This window comes from Ranitomeya variabilis, chromosome 6 (genome assembly GCF_051348905.1).
Source record: "Ranitomeya variabilis isolate aRanVar5 chromosome 6, aRanVar5.hap1, whole genome shotgun sequence".
In the NCBI taxonomy this organism is placed as follows: domain Eukaryota; kingdom Metazoa; phylum Chordata; class Amphibia; order Anura; family Dendrobatidae; genus Ranitomeya; species Ranitomeya variabilis.
In genome coordinates, this window is record NC_135237.1 from 233646707 (window position 1) to 233658407 (window position 11701).

The window sequence follows — 11701 nt, forward strand, 5'->3', positions numbered from 1 at the left end:
GATCGGAGTGCAAAAAATAAGCCCTCATCCAGCCTCAGATCCTGAAAAATGGAGATGCTGCGGGTCTCGAAAAATGGCAATTTTTATTTTTTTTTTACAAATTTTGGAATTTTTTTTAACCACTTAGATAACAAATAACCTAGACATCTTTAGTGTCTGTGAAGGAGCTAATGACCTGGAGAATCACAATTACAGGTCAGTTTTAGCATTTAGTGAACCTAGTAAAAAAGACAAACAAAAAACAAGTGTGGGATTGCACTTTTTTTACAATTTCACCGCACTTGGAATTTTTTTCCCGTTTTCTGTTACACGACATGGTAAAACCAATGGTGTTATTCAAAAGTACAACTCATCCCGCAAAAAAACAAGTCCTCACATGGCCATATTGATGGAAAAATAAAAAAGTTATGGCTCTGGGAAGGAGGGGAGCGAAAAACGAAAATGCAATACCAAAAATACCCCTGGTCTTTGAGAGGTTAAGCTTCTTTTGACCCATTGGGGAGATAATCAATAAGTGTCTAACAGCAAAACTGGTTTAGTTTCCTCTAGCAAACATTTAAAGTGCAGGTTTCATTTTACCATAGCAGTGTGACAAGTGAAAACTGAGTTTTGATTGGTTGCCATGGGCAACTAAGTCAGTTTTGCTATTGGACAGTTTTTGATTATCTCCCCCATTCTGTACACTTTTTTCGATGTGAAATTATGATGCGGAGTTTACATATAAATGCTCAAAAATGTAAATGTATTTTTTTGTCGGCACTGTAATTTCTATGCCAATATTACAGACAAATATTCTAGCTAGACAGCAGGTCTTTTAAGTTGAACCTACAACAATACACGGAATTTTGATACTTCCAGTTTGGATGATAAGACCTACAGTAGTACTTGAACAATCAGCCATAATACAAGCAGTGAAGTAATGCATAAATGATTACACTCATCTTAAATTAATTATAGTAAAAAAGCAATTTAAACAAAAATGTAATTGTTTTACACTTTTATCCATAATTCTGCCCATGCATAATAATGTCAGGCCATGCAAATCTATTGTGTATGACACATGTTGACTGTTCCCTAGAGGCATTCATGGAGGAAAACACAGAAAATATATGTTAATTACTATTTTTTGTTACTAGTGTTCATTTTTACTTAAATTTTGCTAATTCTTTTTCATTTTTATACATGGTCAGAAATGTATGTGAAAAGCACAAGCTAAACATTGCAACTATGAATAATTTGTTTTTAGAAAGTATAATTGATAGCAGATCAATGTAAATATTTTTTCTATTAGTTCAACTTATTAAGTGATCAGTAGGTATTTTCAACTTAATACCGATTTAATTTTAACATAATCTTGAAACAAGCTTTACTCATGTGTAGGAAATTTTGCTGTCATAGAAAATACTATTAGTTGAAACCAGAATGCTGTGTTTGTTATTTACAAACAATATGAAATTGTTAAAAAAAATAATAAAAAATAACATGTGTATACTTATATCAAATTGTACTTACTCTGTTGTTTTTGTCAGACTCTTCAACTTCTTCTTTGGTTAAGCCTTGGCGCATAAGAGCTTTTAAAATAATTATGTTGTTGGTACTGCATGCTTTAAATAGAGTAAGAGGTTCTGGACTTCCCACACTTTCCAAACTGTTATAGCTATCAGTATCAAGTTCCCCATATTCAAACAGGTCATCATCTTCATTGTCTTCACTTTGCTGCCAGTAGCCAGGAGTCTCAATATCTGGTGGGTAAAAGGAGTCATCGGAAGTGATACTTCGAACATCACAAAAATCATATTCTTCACATTCTTCATCTGTGTTTAAATTGGAATTGCATGTGGTAATGGGATGTTTCATGGTAGGAAGAACTGCAATGAGCTGTGGGAGAGGGTCCCCTGTACCCCGCCATGAAAGACCTTCTTGTACTTCATTAATAATTTCATCGTTTATCTCCAATTCACTTTTTTCCTTTACTATGCCAATGGAATCATTCTCTTCTTCAATTGTAGGCACCTCTAACCTTTGTTTTCCTATCTTTGCCTCTCCTTCTGTATTTTGTTTTCCAGATAAAAGAACCATTTATCTTAATAAGATGAAAAAAACAGTCAATTTAAAAAAATACTTAAATTTAAATAACATTAAAGATTTTGTACACTTAACCTTGATCATTTAATAAGCCATAATGAAAATCATGGTTTCATAACAATGAAAATAAGGCTTTTTATACAAAAATAAGTCAAATTATATAAAAAAGTAGTTGTATATTTTGTACACTAAAAATGCTGCTAAAAAATTAAGTAAGCAAACTAGACATTAAAATATTAATACAAAACCTTGCTTGTTATTGCTAAATGACAATGATTTTTATACCAGTATTTATCTACATTCATTATAGTAGATAGGTTTGAAAAGATATTATGAAAATAAAAGGTAAAGCCCCAAAAAATAATTGTCTGGTTCTTATACTCACATTCAGGAATGGAATATGATCCAATCTTCAATATGTCAGTGTAGTATTAAAGTACTCAAAGCTTCCTAAGATAACTCAAGCTAGATCCACATTTCTTTTATAAAAGTATATTGCTGTGAATACTGTTTTTTTGCAAGGCAGAATCATAATATGTAACAGGTTCTTCTTAGTATCTGCCTTGAATGGAGAAAAGACATTTGGAAAAGTCTATCTCCTTAATCCGATCATCATTTCTGAGAAGATTGAAAATCCAGCTTAGCATGTTGACATCAGAGCACATTTTAAAAGAGATTTAAATGGGAGATGTGCATCTGTTGATGTTCGGTCCTACAGAGCAAACATAATCATGCAAATATAGCAGGTGAGTCTTTTCTTTGTTTCAAATTCTATATCAGTCTAACCTTCATTTATAGAGCTGTTGTTTACATTGTTTTACTAAAGATGTGTGTAGAACAAACCATGAGTAATTGCAATAATTTCCTGAGATAAATATTTAATTTTCTGAAACAATTTCAATGGTGCCAACACTTTCAGCCATGACTGTATACAGGTGTTTCTCACAAAATTACAATATCATCAAAAAGTTAATTTATTTCAGTTCTTCAATAAAAAAAGTGAAACCTATATTATATAGAGTCATTGCAAACGGAGTGATCTAATTTAAGTGTTAATTTCTGTTATTTGTTGATGATTATGACCGACAGCCAAAGAAAACCTAAAAGTAAATGTCAGTAAATTAGAATAATTAATAAAAACACCTGTAATGGCTTCCTAAACATTTAAAAAGGTCCTTTAGTCTGTTTCTGTAGGCTCTACAATCAGACTGCTGACTTGTCAGATGTCCAGAAGGCAGTCATTGACACACTCCACAAGGAGGGTAAGCCACAAAAGGTCATTGCTAAAGAAGCTATCTGCTCACAGTGTGCTGTATCCAAGCATATTAATGGAAAGTTGAGTGGAAGGAAGAAGTGTGGTAGAAAAAGGTGCACAAGCAACAGGGATAACCACAGTCTTGAAAAGATTGTTAAGAAAAGGCCATTCAAAAATTTGGGGGAGATTCACAAGGAGTCGACTACAGCTGGAGTCATTGTTTCAAGAGCCACCACAAACAAAGATATCCAGGACATGGGCTACAAGTGTCGCATTCCTTGTGTCAAGCCACTCATTACCACTAGGCAATGCCAGAAGCGTCTTACATGGGCAAAGGATAAAAAGGAACTGGACTGTTGCTCAGTGGTCCAAGGTGTTTTTTTCAGATGAAAGTAACTTTTGCATTTCATTTGTCTTTTAATGGCTAACTGAAAAGATGGTAACAAATTGCAAGCTTTCAAGACTACTCAGGTCTCTTTATCAGGCATAGACTAAAAGAAATTCTGGAGAATCACATATTTATGCACAACAATGTGTATAATTATGTGATTCTCCAGAATTTCTTTTAGTCTGTGCCTGATGAAGAGACCTGAGTAGTCTTGAAAGCTTGCAATTTGTTACCATCTTTTCAGTTAGCCATTAAAAGGTATCAACCACTGAGGACTTAATTCTAAATATTTTTCTATCTACTGGCTAAAACGGTACCAAGATATTTCAATTGGAAATCAAGGTCCCAGAGCCTGGGGGAAGAGTGGAGAGGCACACAATCCAAGGTCCTTTAGGTCTAGGGTGCAATTTCCACAATCAGTGATTGAGGATAGGTCCACGTTGTTTTATCAAGACCAAAGTCAGCGCAGCCATCTTCCAGGAAATTTTAGGGCACTTCATGCTTCCCTCTACTGACAAGCTTTTCGGAGATGGAAATTTCATTCTCCAGCACCTGTCCACACTGCCAAAAGTGCCAATACCTGGTTTTAAAACCACAGTATCACTGTGCTTGATTGGCCAGCAAACCAGCCTGACCTTAACCCCATAGAGAATCTATGGGATATTGTCAAGAGGAAGATGAGACACCAGACCCAACAATACAGATGAGCTGAATGCTGCTATCAAAGCATCCTGGGCTTTTATAACACCTCAGCAGTGCCACAGGCTGTTTGCCTCCATGAAACGCCGCATTGATGCCGTAATTGATGCAAAAGAAGACCCGACCAAGTATTGAGTGCAAATTACTGAGATACATTTCAGTAGGCCAACATTTTGGAATTTAAAATAATTTTTTAAGCTGGTGTTATAAAGTATTCTCATTTACTGAGATAATGACTTTTGGGTTTTCATGGGCTGCAAGCCATAATCAACAACATTAACAGAAATAAACACTTGAAATAGATCACTCTGTTTGTAATGACTCTGTATAATACACTGCTCAAAAAAATAAAGGGAACACTAAAATAACACATCCTAGATATCACTGAATTACATATTTCAGTTGCAAATCTTTATTAATGATGAGTGAACGTGCTCACCACTACTTGGTACTTGCCCGAGTATCACTATGCTTGGCGTACTCGGTGAGCACCGAGTATTTCCAGGATTATTCGGCAGGAGCTCGCGTCTCCGCCCTGCAATTCTGGCGCTCTTTAGAGTGCCAATGACAGTTCAGGGATTGTCAGCCATGCACTGTAATGCTGCAGCCATCTTTGTTGTGGTATTACCATGATTGGCTGGCCGCACAGTGTCATCAGGTCTATAAGAGACCTGGTACCGCCCTGCTCGCCGCATTCTGCTCCGGACTCTGGTGTAGGTCTGCAACTGTTCAGTCCACAACTCCTGAGAAACCAACGGTCCTTTTTAGGGCTAATTCGGGGGTTCCGAGATTGCAGCGCTAGGTAAGCAGGGGAGTCTATGTGCGCATATCCACATCAGTGCAAGGCCTGCAGGCACTGTATGTGCGTACATAGCTCTCACTGCATACCTCCTAAAGCTCATTACTGTCTGCTGCTGTTGCTTATTTAACATATATCTAGCTGCAGTTTTCTGTGGCTTTTTTTTCTTCACCTGATACCTGCTCCTTTCAGTCTAAAGCAATCCATAGCGCCCTTATTTTGACATTTATTTCCTTGTTCACACTGCCTTCTACAGCCAGGTTATTGAAATCTAAGAACGTGCAAATCTACCTTTTTTTGTCCCAGACACCAGATGTGAGTGTGACAAAAAACCTTTTTTTTGTGTCATAGCCATCTTGTTGACACAATTTAGTTGTGCCCAATTAAAATTAAGGCCACATTTACATCACTCTGTTATCTGAGGCTGACAGCTGGTGTATCTGTGGTGGTAAAATTGTAGCTTCACAGGCATAAGTTTCATAGTTCTGTCTGCTAGCCTTGTTCCACTCTTTTTTGTGTTATTTTAAAAATTCTCCAATCCCCCCAAAAAAATATACAGTCTGTTATAAGGCTATGGCCTGTTGTATCTGTGGTGGAAAAATTGTAGCTTCACAGGCATAAGTTTCATAGTTCTGTCTGCTAAATTATTGCAGTATATATATATATATATATATATATATATATATATATATATATATATATATATATATATATATATATATATATATATACAGTGGGGCAAAAAAGTATTTAGTCAGTCAGCAATAGTGCAAGTTCCACCACTTAAAAAGATGAGAGGCATCTGTAATTTACATCATAGGTAGACCTCAACTATGGGAGACAAACTGAGAAAAAAAAAATCCAGAAAATCACATTGTCTGTTTTTTTAACATTTTATTTATTTATTTATTTATTTTTTTTTTTTTATTATTTTATCTTGGTTTCAGCAGTCCACAGGACCTTCTTCCAAAAAGAAATTGGCTTCTCCAAATGTGCTTTTGCATACCTCAGCTGACTCTGTTTGTGGAGTGCTTGCAGAAACGGCTTCTTTCGCATCACTCTCCCATACAGCTTCTCCTTGTGCAAAGTGCGTTGTATAGTTGACCGATGCATAGTGACACCATCTGCAGCAAGTTGATGCTGCAGCTCTCTGGAGGTGGTCTGAGGATTGTCCTTGACGGATCTCACTAGTGTTCTTCTCTGCCTTTCTGATGTTTTTCTTGGCCTGCCACTTCTGGCCTTAACAAGAACTGTACCTGTGTTCTTCCATTTCCTTACTATGTTCCTCACAGTGGAAATTGACAGGTTAAATCTCTTAGGCAGCTTTTTGTATCCTTCCCCTGAACAACTATGTTGAATAATCTTTGTTTTCAGATCATTTGACAGTTGTTTTGAGGAGCCCATGATGCCACTCTTCAGAGGAGATTCAAACAGGAGAACAACTTGCAAGTGGCCACTTTAAGTAGCTTTTCTCATGATTGCATACACCTGGCTATGAAGTTCAAAGCTCAATGAGGTTACAAAACCAAAAAAAGTGCTTTAGTAAGTCAGTAAAAAGTAGGTAGGAGTATTTAAAACAAGAAAATGATAAGAGTGCCCATACTTATGCACCTGTCAAATTTTGTTTGAATGCAGATTGCACATTTTCTGTTAGTACAATAAACCTCATTTCAAGGCAGAAACATTACTGTGTCCAACAGTTATTAGATATATGAAACTGAAATAGCTGTTGCAAAAAAAACAATTTTTATAAAACATTAAGCTTAAGATTAATAGGGGTGCCCAAACTTTTTCATATAACTGTAAGTCAAGGTGTCTGCTGTGTGCCGTGTATGTGTTCCATGTTTGTGTAGATCTGGGAGACAGTTGGAACGGTGACTGTTTTTGTTTGTGGTTGCTAGGTAACAGATGGCAGGAGGTCAAATCACTCTATAAGTTATTGCAGGATTCCCGTGCATAGGAGGGGCAGGCAGTCCCAGCGTCCAGGCTCAGGTAGTGATAACTTGGAGGGCTACCACAGGTTCCCGTAGTGCTGGTGAGCCAGTTAGGACGACCGAACCCGGGCAGTAGGATCCCCGCTAGTGTTGAGCGATACCTTCCGATATTGGAAAGTATCGGTATTGGAAAGTATCGGCCGATACCGGCAAAATATCGGATCTTGCCGATACCGATACCCGATACCAATGCAAGTCAATGGGACGAAAATATCGGAATTAAAATAAACCCTTTCTTTCCTTGTCGGTTCATTCTACATGAAGGAAAACAACTAAGAATAATGTAGGATGTATTGGGGGAGGTATTGGGGGAGGTGGCGGAGACATTAAAGGCATAGAGGTTTAGCCCAATCAAATAGAATAGCAGGAATTTTAAAAAAATTTTAAGACGTTCGGAGTTAGAAAGAAAGATATTGACTATGTTAAGATTTTTTTTATTTTGTCAGATATTGATGTTTCACTACTTCCACGCCCTTCACACTCTTTTTTACTTTTCCCACACTTTCTTCTTCATCATCATCAGCATCTTTGACATCAAGTTCTTCTTCACCTTATTCATCTTCTTCTTCATCTTCTACCTATAATTTTTTTTTGTTACATTGTTCATATTCTTTTTATTTAACTATTATTCTTCTTCATATTCAAGTTCTTCATCATATTCTTATTTGTGACAGGCATTCCCGTAGTTGTTATCTATAAAAGTTTGAAGATTACACCTTCCGTTCTGCCTGTCACAAAAGAGTTACATTTGTCCGTGTTCAGTTTGGCCTGCAGCATCAGGCTTTATCCAGGGGCACCACGAGGAGGAACGGACTCACCCCCATACACTGCTTAGTCTTCTTCTGCTTATAATTTAGATAATATCTTTTGCTCTGATATTTAGTGTTATGCTTAATGTTCTTCTGCTCTTTGTTCTGCAGCCTCTTGTTCTTCTGCTTCTCGGTCTCCCATGTTGTCGTCGTCTCCAGGGTCGTCGTCATCTCAGTGGTTGTCGTCTCTGATGTCGTCGTCATCTTAGGGGTGGTCTTCCGGGTCATCGTCTTTAGGGTCTTGAACTTGGAAATGTAGCAGAAGGTACAAGAAGGCTGAGAAAATGCCGTTGGAACTGGAACTCGGATGGCTACCCGAAGGTCCAAGAGCCAATGGAACTACCGAGGACCAGCTGACGTTACTGGAACCCGGTTACTAAGCAGGAGATACACGTGCCTGAAAGCACTACCAAGGACCACCTGACATTGGTGGAACTTGGATACCCAGAGGGAGGCACCTAAGCCAAAGGCTCTGCCCGGAACCAGCTGACGGTACTGGAACCAGGATGGGGAGCAGAAGGTACAAGAGCAAAAGACACTGCCGAGAACCAGCTGATGGTACTGGAACCCGGATGGGTAGCCAAAGGTCCAAGAGCCAATGGAACTACCGAGGACCAGCTGACGTTACTGGAACCCGGTTACTAAGCAGGAGGTACCCGTGCCTGAAAGCACTACCAAGGACCACCTGATGTTGGTGGAACTCGGATACCCAGAGGGAGGCACCTAAGCCAAAGGCTCTGCCCGGAACCAGCTGATGGTACTGGAACCAGGATGGGGACCTATTCAAGCTTGTCTTCTTAGAGCCCCAACTAGTGGGGTTTGAGCAAAGGGTCAGCAGGGGGAGCAGAGTGTAGGCCGAAGCCTGCACTGGAGGCATTTGGAGGTCTGTTGTGTCTGCGTGGCGTTTGCAGGACACGATGCCGGCTACACAGCAGGGGAACAGCTGGCGTTGCTGAACCCCACTGACACATTGGCGGGTGTTTTTCTCTGTGCAGCTAGCACTTCCGGGCGCCAACTGGCGGTGTTAGAGCCCAGGGTCAGCAGGAGGAGAGGGAGCAGAGTGTAGGCCGATGCCTGCACTGGCGGCAGCTTTGTGTCTGCGTGGCATTTGCAGGAAACGTTGACGGCTACACAGCAGGGGAACAGCTGGCGTTGCTGAACCCCACTGACAGATTGGCGGGTGTTTTTCTCTGTGCAGCTAGCACTTCCGGGCGCCAACTGGCGGTGTTAAGGCCCAGGGACAGCAGGAGGAGAGGGAGCAGAGTGTAGGCCGAAGCCTAATTGAACCAATTTTAAAGGTAACCTTTAACCCCCCTCAGGTGTTACAAACTAGAAGAGCCACACCTTGTGCAGCTGTAATGCTGCACAAGTCAAAGGTTGCTCTTTAAGTTCTGAATCTTGCAGATGCTGAATGAAACACGTATAACATTTAGCCCCTTATACAGTCAAACTGTCTTGGAGGTGTGACTTTCCTTCTTAATGAGACGCAGCACAGCTGTCAAAAATCCCACCTTGGTGCTGGGCGCAGTCTCCTGAGCATCGTTATTAGCTGTACAGGAGTCTGCGCTGTTTTGTTATCCCTTGGCCATGCGCTGATAGTGTTGCCCATCTTCTGACATCATTTCATGTCGGCTGGTGCGGTTCGCGATGCCCATGAATCCCAGCCCCGCAGTGTCTTTTCATTAATTCACACTGCGGGGCTGGGATTCATGGCCTTTCGCAGTCAATATGTTCGCCTCTCACTCGTGTCCTTACACCTGCAACAGACTGTGCGGCGTCAGCTGATCCCTTATCGCATGCCACGCCCATGAAGCCATACAGTCTGAAGAAGGCTGAAGGAGATGAGTGACAGGCGAAGATATGCACTGCTCATGCCCGTCAATCACACCCTCGCAGTCAAAATAAATAAGACACCGAGGGGCGTTGTGTCGGGCAGGGCGGCCGCAGAGGCGCAGCCAGCCAAACAATGATGTCAGAAGACAGGCAGCGCTACCAAGGGGGTTGCAGCGTGTCATTACAAAGGAAAGTCACACCTCAGGGACGGTTTAATGGTCTCAGGGGACACATTTTAGACGTGTTGCGTTCAGCGTGTGCAAAGAGAGTAACTTAATGAGCCACCTTGTACAAATGCAGCATTACTGCAGTACAAGGTGGCTGTTATACATGCCAATGCCTGGGGGGGACAGGTTCCCTTCAATTTCAGTTCTTGTGTCTGCGTGGCGTTTGCAGGACACGATGCCGGCTACACAGCAGGGGAACAGCTGGCGTTGCTGAACCCCACTGACACATTGGCTGGTGTTTTTCTCTGTGCAGCTTGCACTTCCAGGCGCCAACTGGCGGTGTTAGAGCCCAGGGACAGCAGGAGGAGAGTGAGCAGAGTGTAGGCCGAGGCCTGCACTGGCGGCAGCTTTGTGTCTGCGTGGCTTTTGCAGGACACGTTGCCGGCTACACAGCAGGGGGAACAGCTGGCGTTGCTGAACCCCACTGACACCTTGGCGGGTGTTTTTCTCTGTGCAGCTAGCATTTCCGGGTGCCAACTGGCGGTGTTAGAGCCCAGGGTCAGCAGGAGGAGAGGGAGCAGAGTGTAGGCCGAAGCCTGCACTGGCGGCATGTTGTGAATTGACTTTTTGGCTCCCTCTTGCGGTCACTAGTGGTATGACTCTGGGATTGTCTTTCTTCAGTTTGGAACTCACCTGGGTCGTTAGTCCAGGGGTGTCGCTATATTAACTCCTGGATCCTTAGTCCAGTGCCTGGCATCGTTGTAATCAGATCCTTCTGTTGCTCCTGTCTGCTGTCCTGGCTCTTGCAAAATTAAGCTAAGTCCTGCTTCTTTGTTTTTTCAGTTATTTGCTTTGCTCCTATTTTTGTCCAGCTTGTACTAAATGTGATTTCTGACCTTGCTGGAAGCTCTAGGGGGCTGGTGTTCTCCCCCCAGCCCTTAGTCGGTTCGGGGGTTCTTGAATATCCAGCGTGGATATTTTAATAGGGTTTTTGCTGACCATATAAGTCATCTTACTATATTCTGCTATTAGCTAGTGGGCCTCTCTTTGCTAAATTCCTAGCTCATGCTTATGTTTGTCTTTTCCTCTTACCTCACCGTTATTATTTGTTGGGGGCTTGTATCCAACTTTTGGGGTCTTTTCTCTGGAGGCAAGAAAGGTCTTTCTTTTCCCTTCTAGGGTTAGTTAGTTCTCCGGCTGGCGCGAGACGTCTAGAACCAACGTAGGCACGTTCCCCGGCTGCTTCTATTTGTGGTGCTAGGATTAGATATATAGTCAGCCCAGTTACCACTGCCCTATGAGCTGGTTTTTTGTGTTTTGCAGACTTGGTATTTATTCCTGAGACCCTCTGCCATTGGGGTCATAACAGTATGCCAGGCCAAACATTGAATGTTTAATGCATTGCAGAAGTGGGATTATAAGAAAGGAAATTCTGAGTTTTTTTTTTTTTCCTCTCTTCCTCCCCTTTACCTCTGAGTGGCTTGAGCTTGCTGCAGACATGAATATCCAGACCTTGATTACAAGTGTGGACCAGCTTGCTGCTCGTGTGCAAAGCATACAAGATTTTGTTACCAGTAGTCCTATGTCTGAACCTAAAATACCTATTCCTGAACTGTTTTCTGGAGACCGATTTAAGTTTAGGAATTTCAGGGATAATTGTAAATTGTTTCTA

The 11701-nt window shown here is 41.2% G+C and overlaps 1 protein-coding gene across 1 annotated transcript in view; it reads right to left on the reverse strand.

Annotated features, from left to right (window-relative positions):
- ANKRD33B (ankyrin repeat domain 33B) overlaps positions 1-2079 on the reverse strand; it is a 1884278-nt gene extending 1882199 nt beyond the window's left edge. Inside the window, exon 1 of the mRNA XM_077271670.1 lies at positions 1513-2079. Within this exon, the coding sequence (XP_077127785.1) occupies positions 1513-2079 (567 nt within the window). The remainder of the gene's footprint in view (positions 1-1512) is intronic.
- Positions 2080-11701: the final 9622 nt, after the last annotated feature.